The following is a 21,380-nucleotide window of genomic DNA, read 5'->3' as shown; positions in this document are numbered from 1 at the left end:
GGAGTAGTCATGGAATGACTCAGAATATATAGGTATCATGTTCTCGTCAATCTATTCTGTATCCAAGGTGTATGTATAGGTCTGCCTCAATTCCTCCCATCAGTTGTGACGGGACTGGTCCCCAGAGGCTTAAGATGACGAGACCTCTATTCCTAAGTGCATCGCTTTCTTCACTGTAGCTTACTGGTTTGAAACCTGTAGGCGGATTATAGTATTGTCATTCCTCCTATTGTTTCCCCCCTTCCTCTGATGTTCATCGACTGATACTACTCACATGCCAAGGTGAAAGAAGGCATCCGCAAGTGTAAGTCAATTGAGGTGGGAGCTGGCACTGCATTTGATGACTAAAACTCGCATGGAGGGGCAGCGAGCTCGGGCCAGTGACAGTGACGTTAGCGGGGTTCCTCCACTGCTGGGGGAAAGACGGGAGACCCGCACTGGTCTGACACCCGCTGAAAGTCTGGGCGCTGAGCTGTGCCATGCCGTCCCGTCGCTTTGTCTCCTGATGGAGGATGCACCCCAGACATTGGGCCTTCCGTCATCAACCTTCCCATACCCGTCCTCCTTCTCCCTCCCTCCCTCCTCCTCCTTCGACATGGCCATGGTCTATTATGATTGCGCCATAGCACACTGTCTAACTCTTACCCCCGACTTCGATGCCTCTTGAACCGATATACAAAGCTCACCATGGGTCAAGTCCTGTCTGACGAGAACTCGCGGCAGGCGACGCACGAGGAGCTCACCCGTGAACTAGTAAGTCTCCGGATGCACCAGCACCAGCCATCAAAACACCACACAGCACCCCTTTGCATTGGATCGCGATCACCCGATATCTAGCTTGCGCTTTATACTTACCACCAAGTACACCAGGCCACCCGATTCGCCGAAAAGTGCTTCACCTCGCTCGAACTGTACTCGTTCAAAGATGTCTTTAAAAGCTTGGCAGATAACCAAGGCGACATCCGCTACCTAAAGGAAGACACCCTCGCCCGCTTCCTCGAGATACCCGATATCCTCCACGTCTCGCCCGTCATATTTCAGATGGTATCCTACATTGGCGCCTTCCCCTTCTTGCAGGATGCCCCGGCCGTTCTCGGTATCGATCAGATGATCATGGTGGTCGTTATCATGACGCAAAGACACAAGCGGGTTCTGGCCAAAGGAGCTACGGATAGGGCCAAGCTCATCTTCAAGAGCCTGGCAGTGCATGATCGCAAAGCGCCCGAAGCTGCTGCCGCTGCTGAAGACTCCAATGAGGCGCCGTCAATTGAACCGCAGGCAGCAAGCCACGCGGCTGGCTTCGCAGTCGACGAACCTGTGGATGACCCCGAGGAAGACGATGACGACCTCGAAATTGCCGCCTTTGAGCTCCTCGACATCCACAATGCCGTATGGCAGGGCGATGCACCAAAGATGCACGGGGCCATGATACCCGCGGATAACTTCCGCAAGCTGTTGATGCTATTGATCCTGATCGCGCCACTGAGTCCCCAGGAGAGTCTGTCAATGTACTCCACTCGGGTCACGGGCGAAGAACTGGACAGCCTGCGTGCTACCGCAGAGAACATCCTGGCTGCGTTCTTAAATGTCGAAAAAGCCCCTGGCATCAAGTTTGGGCACTTCAACCGAGTGCTCCCCGTATGCTTCCCGAACCTATTCAACGGGTTCAGCCCCCTATTTGAGCATTTCCTCTTCTCCAAAAACTTGGATTTCACCAAACACAAGGGTGAAGACCCTGTGGCCGCCGAAAAGCATCCAGACGAGGTCGTGCAACCTTTGCTGCAAGACAATGCGGATATTCTCAACCTCAACGTCCTCTCGCAACTCTCCTTCTTCCTTCCAGGATCCGATCTCTTTAGACGACTACGGCTTCTGTACTCTGGGAACGAACACGGCTTCTCCACGGGAAGCTTTGAGAGCAAAGTCTTCAATTGGCGAGCACCCACCATTCTTCTGGTACGCGGCACTCGCCTAAATGACGAGCCCCATGGAAGCCAGCAGTCAAACTTTTCCGCCTCTATCCCTCCACGCCGCTTCCCGAACAGCGGCAAGGGAGAGCAACTGACCTTTGGTGTGTACGTCAGTCAACCATGGAAGCACACGGCCAAGGAATGCTTCGGCGAGCGGGATACGGTGCTTTTCCAGCTGGAGCCCGTCCACGATGTGTTCCCAGCTAACAAGTACAACTCGGACTACGTCGCCTTCACCAAGGCGCCTACTAATCGGCCTATGCTCGGCGTCGGCTGTCCCCATCCCCGACAGACGCAGGCTCACCGGAGGCAGACCATGCTATCTCTCGGCGCCGTCTCCCTGCTCCTCGATGACTCTTTCGAGTTTGGAGTATTCACCCACGACTGGACCACTGGTGGCGGCGCATTCCAAACGAGCACGACACGCAAGTTTGACTTTCAAGATCGGTTTGAGATCGAGAGCCTTGAAGTCTGGGGTTGTGGAGGAGACGAAGAAGCCAAGGCGCAGGCGGAGCACTGGGCCTGGGAGCACCGTGAGGCGGAAGCTCGACGGAAGATCAACTTGGGCACTGGCGACATTGAGGCTGATCGTGCGCTGCTGGAAATGGCAGGCCTCGTTGGCAACAACCAGAGTGGTGGCTCCATGGTTTGAGTGGAAACGGTCATGGGGTAGCCTTATCATTTACTGTTCAGAAGCATTGCCAAGACCAAAAGAGCAAGACTTTTGTTTCTGGGGGGCGCTCTAGACTAGGCGTTTATTGATTTGCAAAACACACGATTCCCACAGATTATCACCAACGATTATGAATCCGTCCCAATAGCGTGAACGTTCAACTGAGTCTCTGGCATGTTTCTCCAGCCAGTGTGCTTCGCCCCTCGGGCCTCAAATACTTTATCGCTTGTTGAGGAAGCGGCAAGGCTCATAAGGTCAGGCGAGTAACGTCTGAGCCGTCACTCTTTGATCTCATACGCCTTGATGGCTACCTCAAAGGCGTGGTTGATACCCTGGCCCTTCCAGATGTCGTAGTCGAGCAGGGACTGGTGATGCGGGTCCTTCAACTTGTGGCGCAGGGCATTGGCGGAAGCCTATCGTTATGACGAACGTGGTCAGCATCTCAGTGGCATTCTCAAACGTTTCGCAGCAAAGACGAAGAGCAGAAAGGGAGATAGGGGGCAAAGAACCTACCAATGCGGTGTGCTCGAGCTGCCTCAAGACGTTGAAAATGCGGTGGTTCGCATACGACTGGTACTTTGACACAGGAGCCTTGGCCGTGATGAGGCGGAGAAGCTTCTTAAGAGAAGGGTGGTCGCGTCGCCACGGGAGGTGAGGCCACGAGGTGCCGGCCTCTTGGGGCTTATGTTCCTCTGGGTGCGGTGCCGTGGTTCTGGTGGGTCGGACCGTGACTGTGGTGGTAACTTCGGCGACTCCTCGGGGGAGAACCATTGTGTGTGTTGGGAGTCCGATTGTCATGTTGGCTGTTGTCTGCGTGGCTAGGGGGGGGGCATTGGTAGGGACGTGGGTGATTTGGAGTTCGCGGCCGGAGTACTAGGTTCGTTAGGGTTTGTTATGGGATTGGTGTGATAGGGGGAAAGCGGGCTTACGTCTTGGTAGCATGCGAGGATGTCGAATTCATCTTCGTGGGTGAACCTTGCGTTGTGGAGGGCTTGTTCGATTTTCCAGAGGACCCATTCGATGTGACGGAGGCCGTCTAGGACAACCTGTGATGGTGGTTAGTGAGTTCTATAGAACAAACTCATGAGGCCGAGAGAGTGGAAGGAAGTCGAGGAGGCAGTGGAAATCCTGCCGCGGTGTAACATAGGCCAAGGAGAAAATTTACAATATAAGGTCCCTTGTTGTGAACAAGCCAAGGAACGTATTCATACTGCCACTGATACACAGCCGTCTGCAAATCACCAGTCTTCCACGCAATACCCTTGTAGTATTCACAAAGCTCATGCTTGGTGATACCCTCGGGGTGATCATGCGGCTCCCGATGCGGGGGGTCAGGAGGAGCGACACCAGACCTAGCGATGGAGTTCACCGCCACGGTGGCAGCATCACGCAGGTTCTCGCCCTCGTCGGAAGCAGAGACGGAGCCGGCGAGGGCAACCGAGGCCTCGAGCTCAATGGCGGCCCAGGCTACCTCGCCCGCGACGGCGAGTTTGTACTCGCCGTTCTCGGAGGGGTGGTCTGGGGGGAAGGAGGCGGAGGGGTCTGTGCCGTGGATGGGGCCGTCGACGAAGTTTTGGAGGGGTTCGCGGATGGCGGCATCGAGGGTTGAGTCTGGGACTATGATTGGTTTTGCGGACTCTGGGATCGTTGCGGCGTGGGTGAGGGTGAGCAGTGCTGCTGCCGGGAGGAGGAGTTGGGACTTCATCTTGAGAGTTAGGGGATGAGGAGATGTGAACGAGTGTGATGATGAGAATTATGAACAGGAGGAAGGCGATGATGGATGTTTCTAATATAGATCATCATGGCATCTGTGCTGGATAGGCGTCTACGGTATCTACGGGTTGCTTGGTCATATCGTGAATTGAGTTTTGAGATGAAGTGGGCTGTTCTGTTCGTGGACCTGGAGGGACAGTTTTCCGGGCAAAGAAGACGACGTAAACTTTACGTGGAAGATGGCGTTTCTTCCCGGTGGCCCTGCCATAATGCGGCGTCTGGAAGGATAGAAGACGGAAGAAAGAAATGGGTGAGACTGTATTTCACAGTCTATTCAATGCCAAAGTCGAGCATGTGCTATCCGGTTACCAAACCGCATGACGCCTCCCCTGAGCCATCAAGCACATATCGTGGGCATGTGGCCGTGAGTTTCAATATTTCCTGTCGTCGTCAGAACTAACGTTTTCCCTCCCGCGGGGTAAACCACATTTCTGGCGACGGCAGTACTACTGCTGGGTTTCATGATACCTTGACCATCAAGGCAACAGGAAACAACGGCAAGACAGGCACACTGTGCAGTTCGAATGGGCGTGAAAGTTGTGTTGATGCTTGAAGCAACCCAGTCTAACACCAAAAGGGTAATAAGAGATCACCATGTTGACGACGAGATGACCTGGCTCATGGAAATATTTTCCCAACAAATGTATAAACTCGGCTTTCGGGATCTTGTGGCACAGGTGGCAGGTCTCCCGAGGGAGCTGCTGCCTTTCAACAGCTTGGGTTGAGGCTGGGTGGGTACCCTGAACGAGATTGGTACCCGTCGAATTCACGGGCGTAGTCTATGTATAGACGTTGTAGACTACTCCTGAGTTATGTAGGGTCTTCTCCTCTAAACAAGAAATGATGGAACGTACAGACATGGACGGCACTTCAGTCAATAAGGAGGATGACGGCATTTCATGAGGGAAAGATTACCTCGTCTCTGACAAAATCCAGTACACTCTCATTAGCACAAGTAGTTATGAATTCATACGTCAATGACTGCAGTAAGAGTGCTTAATTAGCAGCCCTCATACCACACACATACACAAGAGAGAGGGGTCCGCCGAACATTGACCAGTCCCAACTGGGTACCGTCGTCGCCTGTTAGTTAGATGAGGGAAATGCAAAACATCGACCACACTCGAGTTGAGTAAATTTATTTCCCACTTGATTACACAGATTAATTATACTACACTCAAAGACTGAAAAGAACATGTGAGTAATTAATTATGATCAAAAAGGTCTACAACAAACACTCCGTCCGGAAAGGGGGAAAGGCTGATGGATGATGAATGCCGTCAACATATCACTGAACAAGAGGGCCAACTAACCAATAATGATGGATGACGATGATGGGCTTCAAGAAGACCCAGCGATGTACATACATACATGCATATACATATACATACATATATACATATACATACATATATACACATACATACATACATGCATACATACATATATACACATACATACATACATACGTACATATACATACAATAAATACTCAGTCGGTCTGATTTGTTTGCCCTTCAAAAGATTTAGAAAAAGATCTAACAACTAAACTAACTAACACAAGCAAGCAAGGAAGAAGGAAGAAGGAAGAAGATAACTAACAAAAGGTCAAAAAAAAAAAAGCAACCGGAGCTGGTATTGAACCTCTGTCTGGCCCACACACCCGAACGAAGGTCAGCCAACGATGAGGACTCACCGCTTCGGTGGACCATTCGGCCAAGGGACCTAAGTACCAACTCGGATTGCTGGAAGATGAGAGGGATTGTCTCTACATAAGGGAATGGCAGAAGAGGAAGGAGCTTGAGGAGGGAATATTGATGGGGAGGAAACTGGAAGGAACGTACCCACGGAAGGAGGTTGGGCGGCAAAGGTGACGGAGGGAAGGTGCGCCTTGTCCAACGCAATATAGAAGGGAAGTACGTACAGGAGGCAGTGGGTACCTTGGAATCAGATGCAGGAAGCAGGAAAGAAGTGATTGGGAAGACCACATGGAGGATCAGAGCCATTTCGACTTATTGGTGTTCGTTGTGTCCTAGTGATCAGTATCAAGGAGTGTCAGTGACTGTGGTACCGTACTATGTAGAAGCCATCCGCATGAAAGTTGTTGTTTACTTGAGAATCATCTTGCCAATCTTAAATCACGCGGTCCTGGACGTAGACCGCATCGGCGAGTGTATACGCATCTCACACCGCCCACGGACGAATACACCGCGACCACAAGCCGTTATATACCCCCTCAACTCCATTCCTGTCACCAGCCAGCAGGCGCCCGTCTAGGTCGACGGGTCGGGTCAAACTGGCTGGATGGTGGAGTGGTTAATGGTCAACAATCAATTACGCTAACCAGCCTACTCGACGACAGGCTTAGCGAGTACCCGAGTTCGAATCCCAGCATGAGCGCCAGAGATGTAGCCCCCACCGGGGGGTGAACTCTTTTTGGTCCAGTTTGATGATTTCAAATGGTCTTTGGTTAATTTTGACGCTTATTGAATAATGGCTAACTGATTTGGCTCGTATAAGGGCAGGCGAGACAACCCCGGACTGTTCGCGAGGTTGCCTGTTGATATCACTATTGGCCCTTCGGTATTTGAGGTGCGTCACCCCGCCCGCCCTCCATCCGATCCATGATACTTCCACGCACATCGCCTTACACTACTTCAGTATTGAAACAACAAGGCCAAATAGTCTAGAAGGATCGTTAGACAGGGGCAATTCAGCTATGCTCACACTTCCCCTCCCGATGTTCGACAGCGCCTGACCGAGAGCGACGCTCTACCCAAAGTCTCCTTCTCATCATCACGAATCCGAAGATATGTGTACTTGTTATGTTCTTTATTTTCGGGCCAAGCAGCCATGAGGCATGCCAATGCCCACATACATATTTGACTAGCACCTCTCTCCTCTCTGTTCCACAACTCCATAGAAGGGGGATTTTGGGGTAATAAATAAAAAAATGAGCCGAGCCACACCACATTCCATCCTCACGCCCGAGGCCTTTCAACACTCTCAAACACCGAGTTGGCATAAAGATAGAAAATAATGTGGAGGGAGAATGTCCCCCCTTGTGATAGACCACTCCAGTCCCCTTTTCCCAATCAAAAAACAGAATCAGATCCCAATCCATTGCTCTGTACAGTAAGTTGAACAACAAAGTAGCAACGACAACGATGCAGTGTGGAAAGAAGGCTGCCCCGTGCCTTGTGCAACACGAACAAACGGGGCTGGGTTCAGTGCTCACTACAACACATACCCTCCTCGCTTGAGTCCCCTAATCCCCGGTCCCTCACTGTGGTGTGCTGCCTAGGTAATACATGGTGCGCTTTCTAGCTGTGTCGAGTTCAAGAAGATGATGACTCGGAGTCCTTAGCCGCCAAGAGCTCAATCATCTTCTCGTATTCTATGTCCTTGTCCAGGGGGTCGAGGCCAACAGCCTCGCAGGACGCTTGGAAGACCTCGTCTGCCGAAGAGGGCTTCTTGCCGATGGTCTTTTCGGTTCTCTTCCACTCTTCAAACCATTTCTTGTTGAAACTCCGAACGAACTTGGACGTCACAGGTCCCCATTGCACTGACTGCTGCTTGGGAGCCGGGTGCTCTGGTGCCGTTGACTCTGGTCTCGCGATTTGGCCACTTGGGCCAGGGATATCTTTGCCGTTTTGCTCGTTGTTGGGATCTTGCTCTCCTCGTGGCAATCGCATGGCGAGGAGGACGTATTCCGCCCTCGTCATGTTGTCCATCACATCGTCCATGTATCTCATGACTTCTTCCTGGGGAGCCACCGCTCTCTGCAGGTACTCGAGGTGACGAGCTGAATGAGCGTATAGCCGAACGGTGACGGGCTGGTAGTAGTCAAGCTTTGCATCACCTCCATACTCCAGCTGACTGCCCTTGCGAACAATGAGGAACGATGCGATAGCCTGCTGTCCGCCAGGGAGATACTCGAGAATGCTGTATTTTGGGAACAAGTAACGATCGCCATTTCCACCAGCAAAGTCGAGGCAGACGCCTGAGATCTCAGGCCTCGCAGGTGGCGGAGGACCTTTTGACCGAAGGGCTTGCTGCGGAGGATGCTGTACTTGTGGGGCTGCTGGGGCTGGGGCCGGTGAAGCAGCAGCTGCTGCTGCGGGTTTGGTGGGATGTCCATTCGGGGTGCCGTTGATGGCAGCTTGTGTCGTCGGGGTTTGGGGCGTCGGGGTGTTTTGCGCACTCTTGAGTTCCTTGTGCAACTTGTCGAGAGATGCTTTGAGATCGGTGGCGTCGGTGAAACCAGGTTTATTCTCAGCTATCCGTCGGATCATTTCTTGCAACGGTATCGAATCCAGAGCCGTCCTCACCAAGGCTACAACCAAAGGGTCGCTTCCGCGCGGAGGTAGAAGTTCTGATGACTTCTGCTTCGGATTCGTGGCGAGTACGATATCCAGAATGGTCCGCACCTCATCGGCAAAGTACTTAACTGTCCTCCCATGGACCAAGAGCCTGTCCGCTGAAGGGCCTTGCTGCCCTCCTTTCCTCTTATACTCCGCCGTGATTTGGTCGATGATCTTCTGAAAGTTGCTCAACTCCTCCGGCTTCGCTTCACCAGCGGCGACCCGCTTCATCAAGTCTCGGAGATGGGGGTCCTCGGATGCCTTCTCGGCCAGCGTCATGATGATGGGATCAGTCCCTTGTGGTTTTGCCGCTGGCGGTTTTGCGGCACCTGACGCTGGTGTCGGTGTTGAGCTCGATGGTCGTGAGTTGGTTGCTGAAGGTGCTGCAGCCAAAGGAGGTACGGGATGTGATGGCATTCCTGGCGCCACAGCTGACACTGGTGCCGCAGCAGCCGGGGCCAATGGAGCTACCGATCGTGGCGGAGTTGGTGTCGCACTGGCGGTTCGCATAGGCTCCAGACTGCGCGGCGAGGGCATAACCTTGGGCGGTTCGTTCGCAGCTGATGAGGGCGGCCTGGACGGTGGTTGCTGAGGAGCGGGTGACGGAGGAGCCGGACTCGGGGCGGAAGGCGTCGGCTTCGAGTCGTTAGGAGCGAGCGCAGGGCCTTGGTTCGTGTTTGCTGGTGTAGGTGGAGGGGGCATAGCTCCATTGGGAGGACCATATTGCAGAATGGGTCGAAAGGTAGCTTGCGTGGTGGGTGCGGGAGGTTTGGGGTCCTTGATCGCCCAAAGGGTCACATCGAAAACGTGCGGCTCGATCGTAATCGTGCAGGGCCCAATCTTGCTCATGGTATCTTTGGGTGGGTTCTTGGGGTCTTCGGTTGCGTTTTTCTTTCTTCCAGGTTTCGTCCAGTACTTCTCGAACAATCCCTCGGCTAGCCATTTGTGTCGCGACCGACTCAGCGATTCGGCAAGAACACCACTATGGGCAAACGTCAGTTCAGTGCATCCAACCCCCAGATCCAAGTCTGGGGTCGCCAGGGCATATGGCCTTACCTCTCCTGGAATGACTGGTACTCCTTCGCGGGGAGGTCATCGGGTTGGGCATCCTCGACGGTCGGCAGTGGCTTCCCAGCCTTAATGGACCTTGGGAGCGAAGGGAGTGGCGGCGGAGGCTCCTCAACTGGTACTGGGACTGGCGTAACGGATCGAGGCTTGGTAGGGGTGACGGTGCGCTTCTTTGCGACGTGTTCGACACGCGCCGCAGCCCTTGCGGGCAACTTCCTCTTCCTCTCCATGTCGAATGTGCCGTCTCCCCGTCGCAGAGTTCACGGTATCACGAGTAGGTTCCCGAGCGTGTCGGTATGTTCATCATCAGCTGAAGAAGCCACAGCCTTCGACTGCGCGCGGCGCCGTAGTCGTATGCTCTTCGGCAGAGGAGGGGGTATGCGAGTATGCTGCACGTGGGAGAGCAGGGGAGGTTGCCGTGAAGTCGAGTCGTGAATATATCGGCGTTAAGCTGTTCGCGGGATATCGGGGCGGCGTCTCGCTGGGCGGCGTCAACGTGGAATCGTGCGTGTGGTTATGTCGGTAATATGGAGGAATAGATTTGGAGACTCGGGGAAGAGGAAGAGTTCGTGTGAATGAGTTGAATTGGGGTGGACGGGATATTAGCATGGGGAGCTTTGTATGGGATGCATCAGCGGCGACCAGCAAGAGGCATGGAAAAAAAGGTACAAAGTGGGAGGTACCTGAGGCTCCGTCTGGGCTGCCGCCGCCTCTTTTTCTTTCGGAGATGCAAGAGCGCGGTTGCTCATTCTGCTGCTTGCCGGGTACCCTCCACCACGTCCAGGTAGGTCCTTCCCACTTGGTGCACGTCGTCTTTCCGCGGTGCCGTGCCGTCCAGTCGCAGCGGGCGAAAGAGCAGGCGGGCTGTGAGTTTAACAGGGACAGCCGTATTTGATTGGTCTGGAGAAGGACCGGAAAAACTGGGCACGTTACCGCGCCCTGACTGGACGAAGCGCATAGGGATATGGGGACATGGGTCCCATAGAAGGGTCTCACCCGCCACTCACATCGCGCCAAAATCGTCGCATGCTTTGTCATGTACCTTTGTACCGCGATACCTTGACGGATGTACTCTGCACTCCGGGTTATTCCTTCTCCTGCCACATCTACAGACAACCAAGAGCCTCCTGTTCTTCCATCCAGTTCCCTTGGGTCTCCTGTTCCTTTCTCCGACATGGATGTTGTTATCTCTTACAAGTCACCAGGTCTACGGAAGTTCGAAGCCGCTTACCGGCCCTTGCTGGCTTCCGGGCAAGTTCATCGTGGTATGAGGGGGAAAGTGCAGATATGTGTGAATGAGTGTGGCTGTGAAGCTTGGAAGAAATGGCCAGATCATATTACTCTCGCGGTACTTCGTAGTTATCCCTCCGCATTTAGCAAATTAACCCGACCATAGGCGCGCTGCCAAGTCTATGCACAAATGACCAAATATCTCAGCAATGGGATTTATCCGAGTAAATCAATCGGACTGGACGATATGCTTCTAGCTGGGTATACCAGGAAGACCAGTTTGTAGCAAGTAAGCATTGGTGGCGGGGGAAAACGCGCATCTGATATCGATGGATGATCTGTTGTCGTTGGCGTGCGGCTCAGACCGGGCAGAGTTGCGAAAGGTCGCCGCATTCTGGGGACTGCGCCTACTAGCGGCAGGTACTTCTAGTTGGTGCACAAACCCGCACAGAAAGAAAGTACACTCAGCTAAATGCCTCCATGTCACCATCCCTGCGGGTTCGCAGGCAATTCCAACCTCAAGCAAGGAACCAATTCGCCCAGGCATCACCAACGGTGGCCACATCACCGCCACCCGCCATGTGTAGATAACTCGGAAGTCCCGCAATCTCATCTCCCGTGTCTCTTCCATCCCTCTGCATCTTTGCATTAGCACAACACTCCGAAAATGCCGGTTCCGCTTTCGCCGATCCTCCGGACGGCCGTCTGGGTCGTGGCGGCTCCGCTGGGCCTCTACTTCACTTTCCTGGCCCTCGGCGCAACACCTTTCTTCCAACGACAGTAAGACTTCTCGGCCGACATTCATGTCTCCGGTATATATGTATAATGACACTTCCACAGCTTCCTCTATGCACACAAGATCAACACTCTCTGGTGGCGCGACGTTGACAAGCCTGAGAGATGGGGCTTTGCCAGTAAGTCCACGTGCCAACCCCTGTATAAGACGCGCCATCGCTTACAACCTCTCACTGTAGAGGGCCAAGCCACACCTTTCTCGCTGGACACTCCTGATGGAGTGAGCCTGTATGCGTGGCATGTTATGCCTTTGCCTCAGTACCTTAAGCAAGAGGAGAGATTCTCAGTGCAGAAGGGTGGCTTCTGCCAAGATTTCACCGAAACCGAGTCTTTCAAGGCACTGAGAGAGGACCCGGATGCTCGAGTTGTACTTTCATGTAAGTCATTTGCCATCCCCATATTTACCTCCAAATGCTAACTCGACATAGTCCACGGGGTGAGAAAATCTTAATCCCTAAACACCTTTCGCTCTGATACTGACCATGTTTAGAACGCCGGAGATATCGCGCAAGGCCATAGACCAGACAGCTATCACGTCATCACTGATACCTCATCATACCATGTCCTGGCAATCGACTACCGTGGTTTCGGTCATTCAACAGGTCGCCCAACCGAGTACGGCCTGATCCAAGATGCCGCCACTCTGATCGACTGGGTCATCAACGTTGCTGGTGTGCCCTCCGACCGCATCGTTCTTCTCGGCCAGAGCCTCGGCACTGCCGTGACAAGCGGTGTCGCTGAGCTCTACGCCTCGCAAGGAATCGAGTTTGGCGGTGTCATCCTCGTCGCAGGCTTCAGCAATCTCCCCAAGATGCTCAGCGGCTACAAGATTGGTGGCCTGTTCCCAGTGTTGGGACCTCTGAAGGTCTGGCCCGGTTTCTTGGAGTACATGGAGGGCTTCATCTACGACAAGTGGCCGTCGGTGGATCGGCTGGAGAGCCTGGTCAAGCTGACCAAGAGACGACTGCGCTTGACGCTCATATCGGCCAAGGACGATGGGGACATTCCTTGGACAGAGAGCAACAAGCTTTTCCGCGCCGCTGCGAATGCGACTGTTCCTGGGGGATTGAGCGATCATTCGTTTGAGGCGTGGAAGGATGTGCGTACTATTCACAAGGGGAAGAACGCATTTGTGACTACGTGGAACGCGGAGCCAAATATTGTTATTCGCCAAGAGCTTTTCCCACACGGCGGTAAGTCAACCACGACCAGACATTGGTTAATAATTGCACTTTCTAACTCTCGTAGGACACAACGATATCATGGGATACGCGCCTGTAATTCTTGCTGTGATGCGGTCTTTCGACCTCGCAGGGACGCCTTACGACATGGCCGGGTCGGATACTAGCAGCAGAACCTTGTAACCGTGATCATGGGCTTTCCATGCCGGTATATTTCGCATAGAACTTAAGAGCGCCAGCATTAGAGTAAAGCAGACGGGGCTTTATTGGTGTACTTATGGTAGTCGGGATCGTGATGGCTTCTTCAGAAGAAGGAGCAGTTGTGCGTTTTGAGTTGGCGTTTTGAGTTGGCGCTCCGGTCTGCCGGTATAGAATTGATTTTATTTGAAATAGTAGCCCCAGTAACTCGATTCTCATCCATTCTGCCCTGGGGTGTGGTCTAAAAAATCGCTCGCAAGCATTCTCAGCAGCGAATCACGGGTGGTTGTGAGGTTTGGTGAGGCTCACTTAGACTTTTCAATGTAGCATCATGGCAGATAAGTATACTGCAAACTAAGTCTTCCTCTAATGCTGTTTTGATGGTATCCCATCATGTAAGGATGTCATCTCAAGGTTATGTATAAGGGTAGGTAGACCCGGTCTGTACGGAAGCATCACCGTAAGTACTGTCATAGGATGGGAAGTAAATACTGAAAATAAAGACTCTTTCACTTGCCTTTCGATACTGGTGTCTGGAAACAAATACTGCTTAATGAAAGTGTCTTGCTTGATGAACCTATTGATCTCGAATGAAGTGAAGATTGAATTAGTCGTTCATAGTGCGCTGTGACCTGTGACGGTCTTTCCAGATTTAGCGCAAGGATCTTGGGGAAAAGGCGACAGCTGCACCGCGGGTTGGCACCTTCTGCCCCGCACCAGCCCCCAGCAGGTGACCCCGCCATGATGCAGTCACACACACAGCTAGAGCCTGTACCGCCTGGGAGCACAGCTGGCACATGAAACTGTCCTCTCTCCCGCCAAAACTTCTTCCCCGCCATTCCCACCTCGCAAGCTTGAACAGAGCTCCAAGAAGCTCCCACCAACACCCCCGAAAATCGACCACCCCCCCAGATACTGTCGAATCGAGGACAACAAGATGCCTGCCGAAGAGTCCAAACCTCTCGACCCGGCCGTCAAAGACGCCAACGACGCCCTTGCCGAGGCGAGCGACAAGGGCAAGGGCAAGGAGGCCGAGGTCGAGGACGAGGACGAAGAGGAGGAGGATGCGCCCGAGGAGACCGCACCCGACGCAGCTGCTGGCGCCGCAAAGAAGAAGAAGAAGAGGTCCAAGAGAAAGAAGGTCAAGGATGCGCTCACCGGCAAGCCTAGCGATCCGGAGGCTGCCATTAAGGAGGCCATCGGTGGCCTGACGCCACAGCAGCTCACCGAGCTTCTCGCCCTGAATCCGGCTTTGGCGAACGAGCTTGGTGTTGGAAGCTCCAGCAACAAGTCGGCCGAGGAGACTGCCGCGGCGATGAAGAACCTGAACCTCCAGGACATCATGACGGGTCTGGCCTCGGCTGGCAAGAATGCCAAGGATATGGCGAGCTACAAGTTCTGGGCGACGCAACCCGTGCCCAAGTTTGGTGAGGCGGAGGCTAAGATCGAGGATGGCCCGATCCGCATCCAGAAGGTGGAAGAGGTGCCTACGGAAGCGTCGCCAATGGTGGCTGGCTTCGAGTGGGTTACCATGAACCTCGAGGACGAGGGTGAGATGAAGGAGGTGTACGAGTTGCTCAACGGCCACTACGTTGAGGATGACGAGGCCATGTTCCGCTTCAACTACTCGCCAGCAATGCTTCAATGGTGAGTTTTGGCTCTGGTTCGTACCCGAACAAGCCATGCTAACCATCTTCACAGGGCCCTCATGGCTCCCGGCTGGCGCAAGGAGTGGCACGTTGGTGTTCGCGCGACGCAGTCTAGAAAGCTCGTCGCCTTCATCTCCGCCATCCCGGTCAACTTGCGCGTGCGCAAGAACGTTGTCACTTGCTCTGAAGTCAACTTCATGGTTGTCCACAAGAAGCTCCGCGGCAAGCGCCTTGCACCCGTGCTCATTAAGGAGATCACGCGTCGCAGCAACCTGCGCGAGATCTGGCAGGGTCTCTACACAGGTGGTGTCGTGCTGCCCAAGCCCGTCAGCACTTGCCGTTACTTCCACCGCGCCCTCAACTGGCAGAAGCTGTACGAGGTTGGATTCAGCCCGCTGCCCCCCAACAGCAAGCCTCAGTACCAGATTCGCAAGTACCAGCTTCCGGATAACACGTCAACCAAGGGCCTGCGCGAGCTCCAAGAGAAGGACCTTGATGGTGCAAACGAACTTCTGGCGAAATACTTGAAGCGCTTCGATATGGCCCCCGAGTTCTCCAAGGACGAGTTCAGACACTGGTTTCTGCATGACAAGAACGCCCCCGGCGAGCAGGTCATCTGGACATATGTCGTCGAGGTTCGTCTCATGTTCCCATACCCTCCTGCTCAAAGTATACTGACATCCAGCTAGACCAATGGAAAGATCACCGACTTCTTCTCCTTCTACTGCCTCGAGTCTACCGTCATCAACAGCTCAAAGCACCAGGTCGTCCGCGCCGCCTACCTCTGGTACTACGCCTCCGAAGTCGGCCTCGCCACGCCCCTCGACAAGGCCGCCCTGAAGACGCGACTGAACGCCCTCATCGGCGACGCCCTGATCTTGGGCAAGAAGAACAAGTTCGATGTCTTCAACGGTCTGTCCCTCTTGGATAATGGCCTGTTCCTGGAGCAGCAGAAGTTTGGTCCCGGTGACGGACAGCTTCACTACTACTTGTTCAACTACCGCGCAGCCCCTATTGCTGGCGGCGTCGACAGAAGAAACAAGCTTGACGAGGAGAACCTGAGTGGAATTGGCTTGGTCATGTTGTAAGTCGCATGAGGTTATGAGCGAACGATGGAGAAGGAAAACCCAAGGGTGGTCAGCACAGCGAATAGCTGCATGCATACCGGCGTTAGGGGATGATATGTGAGGTATCACAGTAAATGAATCAAGCCATCACGGCATACAACTACTCTTTATAGTGCGTCATATCACAGTCTGCCATGAATGCCCTGCTCTCTGGGTTCCAACCTAGCGGCCACCTAAGCACCCATCTTTTCCACCGTCGCGATCCGCTCCTCCAACCACTTGTTCATCCATGGCACTCTATCCATGATGGGCGCATGCCCCATACCCTCCACGAACTCCACGACACCCGGCTGCAGGTGCTCAGCTAGTAACCTCCCGTGATGCGCGTCAATCATAACATCGCTCAACCCATGAATGACAGCGATACGCTCCCTCCCCACCTGATCCGCGAGCTGCCTCAGCTGCGCGGGCGACTTGTGATGCCACCCCGCCGCGACGAGCTGCTGAATGAACCCGCGAATGCTGAACAACCCCGGCGTGTTCCTCTTGATCAGCTCCTGCGCCTGGAACCGCTGGTAATTATTCTCGAAGCGACCGTACCCCTGCCTCCCATCCGCGGGACCGCACTTGTGCGTTGCATCGTTGGGCAGCTCAGCCGCCTCGTCGGGCATGACGAGCCAGTCGGCAGGGAAGAGTTTCAGGGACGTATCCGCAATACTCCGGTCCGCGGATTTCGGGACGAGCATGGCGGCGCGGTCCCGCATGTTTTCGAGGAGTGTCTTTGTGTTTTCGATCCAGGGGGCCGTGCAGAGGAGGGTTACGGAGGCGAACAGGGAGGGGGCGGCGAAGGCGAGTTCTTGGGAGATCATGCCGCCCATGGAGATGCCGAAGAGGTGGACGGAACGGGAGGCGGTCCAGCCGACGGAGGTGAGGACTTCGAGGGCGTCGTGGGCCATTTCGGAGGTGGAGTAGCGGAGGTAGGGGACGTCTGATTCGCCCATGCCGCGGTTGTCGAGGATGAGGACGGAGTATTTGGATGCGTTGTCGTGGCCGAAGTATTTTGTTTGGCGCTGCCATGAGGTTTTGAGGCCTGCTAGGCCCATTATGAACTTTGGGTCTGTGTTAATATGAGAGGTGTAGTTGGAGTTTTGAGGCATGAGTGAAGGAGGCGTACGATGATCTTTGAGGGACCGGTGCCGTGGATTTCCCAGGCAATGTTGAAGGGGCCGCCTCGTTCCTTGGCGACGGAACATTTTCCCTTGCGGTCGGGTTCGAGGTTCCATATTGTCGAGGAATATGAGGGATGTCTCATTGTTTCTTCCGCCGTGGGGAAGACTGGTACTCTGGTGATCTTGTCAGTATACTTTCAGTGCTCAGATGAATGAGTGAGGCTTACTTTGTCGCCATGGCTGCGTTTCTCAAAGGGATTATGGATATGAAGTCAAGAATTCTGTTGATCTTAGGACGACCCCACACGTGGATTCAACGTGGTTATACTAGGTACTGTTCGTGTTCGGGATGAAGATATGGAAATGTTTGGAGAAGCCCGGTTAAGTGGCGTCGAGAGATGTTACAGATGAGTTTGGATCAAAGTCGAGTCGGGGGGGCTGTGTGAGAGCTGTTGAGCTATGAGCTATGAGCTGAGAGAAGCTGTTTCTCGAAAGACCCCTGCGCCCTGGGAAAGATGTGACGAAAGAAGCAAGCGTTTCTTAATAACGGACTGCAGCTTTAGCGTCCTTGTGGAGGGGGGAAACTGTGCAATCGGATCAGCTTGTCCAAATTGCAGAACTGCAGAACATGCGGGCTCTCAAGAGACTAAATGCGATCATGGGATTGTGTCAAGCGCGATGCGGTGCGCAACGGGCGGCTGGTGACGTTGTCTATCGAGGGCGCCTGATATGACGGTACGGAAAATGTCTGTTGAATTTGCTTGGAACGGAAGTACTCTAATAGCAGAGAATCGTGCGACATGGGGTTCCACTTTGACTATGCCTCGGCATCGGGGAGCTCTCAATCACCGTCGCAGAGCTCCAACAATGACAAGGACGTTGCATGTTCTTGGTTCCTTTAAGTTGATGGTCTCCTGGTAGAAGGACTTCAGACGGAGCTAAGATATGTTGAGTCGCTGTGTATATGAGAGTTAGTCTTCCATGTCATGTAAAGTGTTCAAGGAATTAGTGCCGTTGCAGTGGAGAATGGCATATGGAAAGCTGATGTGAATCTTTGACTTTCCGGAGAGCCATCCGTGAGAGTCGAACGGTACGTACTGGCATCGAAGACATGGGCAGTTGGAGCTCGAGCCACTTGCTGACTGATGGAGGCGCATGGGCATCTACCACTTGGGTGACCGCCTTCCTTCCTGAAGCGGGCAAATGTGGCAGAATCAGGAGCTGGCGCAACTGCGACGCTGCTTACCCTGCACGTTGCTGTTCGTTTCGTTTGATGGATGATCACCAACGACACCTCTCATCAGCTAGCATCATCCCGAATAACCGACATCACAACTAACTCCTCGACCTAATCCCTTACGCATACGAACTTTCGCATGCAAAGCTCACTACTACCCTCAATATGCTTCACGTATAGCTACGTCTAGGCACCATCATGTGGCTCCAGCTGCCATCAACCGACACCCTGACGCGGCCGCGCATCGCCGTGGTCCTCTTCTCTGCTGTCGCCGCGGCATCTCTTGGCTACTATACCTACCAGGCCAATCGAGACCAGTACGATGAAATCCAAGGCCCCGGCCTCCACCGAAGCAACGCCGTTCGCCGGAACCACAGACGATCGCGTCGCAACTCGCTCTCATCCGAAGGCTCTCATGGCGACGAGAACATCGATCTGGACGCCATGCGCCCAGCGAACGATGCTGATACGATAGTTGATGGCGGAACCGTCGACGAATGGTGGAACGATCCCAATAGCATGCAACCTCAGGCGCGAGCCGGCCACAACATCGTCAGCCTTCTATTTAGGGTATCCGAGGACAATGCCAGGCGAAACGCGTGCGTCCATAGGGGCTGCGCATGCAACGCCTGTGGCATGGTACCGATCCGTGGTGTCCGATACCGATGCGCCAATTGTGCCGACTTTGACCTCTGCGAAACCTGCGAATCCCAAGGAGTTCACATTAAGACTCACATCTTCTACAAGATCAAGGTCCCCGCCCCGCCCTTTGGTCCCCGTCAGATGCAGCCTGTATGGTACACCGGTGACCCCGACACGCAGATACGGAATCTAGGTAAGGGCTTGATGGCCAGACTGAGCAGGGAAACCGGCTTCGAAAGACCCGAGATTGAAGCTTTCTGGGAACAATTCACGTACATGGCGAACACGGAATGGCGCGAGGACCCCGACGAGCTGGCGCTGGCCATGGACAAGAAGACCTTTGAGCGTTGCCTGGTTCCGTCGGGCGGCTCTAGACACGCAACACCAAATCTTATCCACGACCGCATGTTCTCCTTCTACGACACAAATAATGATGATCTCATTGGCTTCACTGAATTCCTCCACGGACTTGCGTATCGCAAACGCAAGGACAAGCTGCGCAAGATCTTCGAAGGCTATGACATTGACGGAGACGGTTTTGTCAACCGCCGCGACTTCCTGCGTATGTTCCGCGCATACTACGTTCTCTACAAGCAGATGCACCGCGATATTCTCGACGGGCTTGACGATCAGCTTATGGGTAGCACCGAGGCACAGCAACTTGTCACCGGTCGACAGCCCCTCAGTAGCCTGTTCGGCCGAGAGGGTAGAGTGCCTCGCGCTGATGGCAACAATCGCAGCGAGGGCAAGATCTTCCACCCTAATGGAGATGTAGAACTGGAACCTGGTCGACGCGGCGTCGTGAGCGACAATCGGGTCGATACCTCGGGACGAGAGGATGTGCTTACTCGGCTCTTCGCTCCTTACATCGGAAGCCCCTGGTCTCTCCAAATGCGATCTCCTGACAGCGAGCCCGATACACCGTACTGGGATGCTCTGTTAAACCCGCCTACCACTATAGACGATCTGCCTGCCTTGCTTACTGGGCAACGTCGGGAACGTAATGGCATCGATTTTGACTTTGAACTTGAGCTCGGCAGCTCGGATGGCGAGGAAGGAGGTAACAATAACTCGGATGCGGAGAATAGGAGTCAACCAGGCGACGAGCCGGCACAAGTCAACGGTACCACAAACCACAGCCAGAGAGTCGATCCCGACCAGTTCACCAACGCAATGCCTACCGAGAGTCAGCTCAGAGCCCAGGTCATCAACCATAAGAGGCAGATGGCCCCTGATGTCGAGCGCAAAAGACGGCAAGCTGCTAGAAAACAGCTGCACGACAGATGGAAGAGGAGACAATTCTATCTCGATGAGGAAGAGGGCGGTCTTGCCCCCGATGGCTGGCAATCAGACGAAGATGTCTTGGTGAGCCTCAATGGTGTTGCGGAAAGCTCAAAGGCCGCACAACAGCAGACATTATCCCCTCGATCTAGATCCTCGTCAAAGGTTCGCTTCGCAGAAGACATGGATGACTACGAGATCAGATCCAATCCTTCGACATCCTCTAGAAGTGTGCCCGAGCGTTGGGGAGGCTTGGAGATTCCCGATGAGGAGCGCGACGCTGGCAGAGAGATCCTTTACCAGGTCACGCAGCAGGCGTTCAACGAGCTTCTTGACGCCATATTCAAGGACAAGGAGAACTTGGCCGTCAAGGCAGCTGCCACCAAGGCAAAACGAGATAAGAACAGGCCTCTGTTCGAGCACCTGACTGTTGCGGAGCCGAAGCGCAAGGTGGTCGAGCCGCGGCAACCAAGGAAGGCACTCGACGAGGAGAAGCCCGTCGCTGAAAGATCCCTGGAAGAACTTCTGATGACTAGTGGTTACAGAGTCGGGGAAAACGGCGAAACAGAGGATGTTCCCATCTCAGAAGAGCGGCAGAGGGTGGAAGAAGTCATTGACTCGGATGAAGATGATGAGGAGGTTAATGAGGACGAAGAAGAAGATGTCTCAACCGTGGAGGAAGTCGAATACCGGGACCCTACTATGCCCCAATTCCGTCCGAATAGTGAGACGGATGAGCCTATGTCTCCAGGCAGCACCCCGCCCACTTCAGACGACTCCTCGTTGTCGACGAAGGGAATGAAGTCGCCCGTGCAGGGAAAATCATCAAAGTCTGCAAAGGAGCCGAAAACCATCCCGCATTTCACCCTGCTGGAATGGAAGCGGCTCGACCTAGCAGAGAAGGAAGCTGCCGATCGCGGTGGCTGGGGCAAGCTCAGCTTTGATGAGTTTGAGGAAATCTACAAGAGCCAGGAGAACGCTGGCAACCGTCTGGACTATCTTGGCAGCTGGGTCGACTTTTGCATCCCCTAGCGCGAAGGAAACAACAGGAGACAGTCTGACCAACTTCGGCGCTGGCCCATC

At 53.9% G+C, this 21,380-nt stretch overlaps 7 protein-coding genes across 7 annotated transcripts; 4 read left to right on the top strand and 3 right to left on the bottom strand.

Annotated features, from left to right (window-relative positions):
* The first annotated feature begins 527 nt into the window (after positions 1 to 527).
* Positions 528 to 2,789, top strand: BDP81DRAFT_37059 (restriction of telomere capping protein 5). Its single transcript, XM_060586615.1, has 2 exons — positions 528 to 753; positions 871 to 2,789. Exons 1-2 carry the CDS (start codon positions 688 to 690, stop codon positions 2,620 to 2,622), a joined length of 1,818 nt encoding a protein of 605 aa, XP_060444965.1. The 5' UTR covers positions 528 to 687; the 3' UTR covers positions 2,623 to 2,789.
* On the bottom strand, positions 2,772 to 4,368 carry BDP81DRAFT_489834 (uncharacterized protein). Its single transcript, XM_060595265.1, has 4 exons — positions 3,809 to 4,368; positions 3,573 to 3,689; positions 3,157 to 3,516; positions 2,772 to 3,056 (listed from the first exon to the last, which is right to left on the bottom strand). The coding sequence occupies exons 1-4, from the start codon at positions 4,346 to 4,348 to the stop codon at positions 2,922 to 2,924; spliced, it is 1,152 nt and encodes a 383-aa protein (XP_060444964.1). The 5' UTR covers positions 4,349 to 4,368; the 3' UTR covers positions 2,772 to 2,921.
* Positions 4,369 to 7,754: 3,386 nt separating this feature from the next.
* On the bottom strand, positions 7,755 to 10,078 carry BDP81DRAFT_320723 (uncharacterized protein; the record flags this gene model as incomplete). Its single annotated transcript, XM_060584542.1, has 2 exons — positions 7,755 to 9,762; positions 9,837 to 10,078. 2 exons carry the CDS (start codon positions 10,076 to 10,078, stop codon positions 7,755 to 7,757), a joined length of 2,250 nt encoding a protein of 749 aa, XP_060444963.1.
* A 1,667-nt stretch (positions 10,079 to 11,745) lies between these two features.
* BDP81DRAFT_321215 (abhydrolase domain-containing protein) lies at positions 11,746 to 13,237 on the top strand (the record flags this gene model as incomplete). The annotated part of the gene is made up of 6 exons (XM_060584592.1): positions 11,746 to 11,858; positions 11,919 to 11,992; positions 12,053 to 12,250; positions 12,302 to 12,309; positions 12,364 to 13,066; positions 13,122 to 13,237. The coding sequence occupies 6 exons, from the start codon at positions 11,746 to 11,748 to the stop codon at positions 13,235 to 13,237; spliced, it is 1,212 nt and encodes a 403-aa protein (XP_060444962.1).
* Positions 13,238 to 14,189: 952 nt separating this feature from the next.
* BDP81DRAFT_320939 (glycylpeptide N-tetradecanoyltransferase) lies at positions 14,190 to 15,989 on the top strand (the record flags this gene model as incomplete). The annotated part of the gene is made up of 3 exons (XM_060584566.1): positions 14,190 to 14,899; positions 14,954 to 15,536; positions 15,591 to 15,989. 3 exons carry the CDS (start codon positions 14,190 to 14,192, stop codon positions 15,987 to 15,989), a joined length of 1,692 nt encoding a protein of 563 aa, XP_060444961.1.
* Positions 15,990 to 16,082: 93 nt separating this feature from the next.
* BDP81DRAFT_36990 (glycylpeptide N-tetradecanoyltransferase) lies at positions 16,083 to 17,485 on the bottom strand. The gene is made up of 3 exons (XM_060586598.1): positions 17,365 to 17,485; positions 17,143 to 17,311; positions 16,083 to 17,077 (listed from the first exon to the last, which is right to left on the bottom strand). Exons 1-3 carry the CDS (start codon positions 17,373 to 17,375, stop codon positions 16,202 to 16,204), a joined length of 1,056 nt encoding a protein of 351 aa, XP_060444960.1. The 5' UTR covers positions 17,376 to 17,485; the 3' UTR covers positions 16,083 to 16,201.
* Positions 17,486 to 18,572: 1,087 nt separating this feature from the next.
* On the top strand, positions 18,573 to 21,329 carry BDP81DRAFT_450250 (uncharacterized protein; the record flags this gene model as incomplete). Its single annotated transcript, XM_060592502.1, has 1 exon — positions 18,573 to 21,329. One exon carries the CDS (start codon positions 18,573 to 18,575, stop codon positions 21,327 to 21,329), a length of 2,757 nt encoding a protein of 918 aa, XP_060444959.1.
* Between the last annotated feature and the right edge of the window lie 51 nt (positions 21,330 to 21,380).

The sequence above is a fragment of the Colletotrichum phormii genome (genome assembly GCF_030913505.1).
Source record: "Colletotrichum phormii strain CBS 102054 chromosome Unknown BDP81scaffold_11, whole genome shotgun sequence".
Lineage (NCBI taxonomy): Eukaryota > Fungi > Ascomycota > Sordariomycetes > Glomerellales > Glomerellaceae > Colletotrichum > Colletotrichum phormii.
Note: the sequence above shows the minus strand (reverse complement) of the source record. Positions and strands in the feature narration are given on the sequence as shown.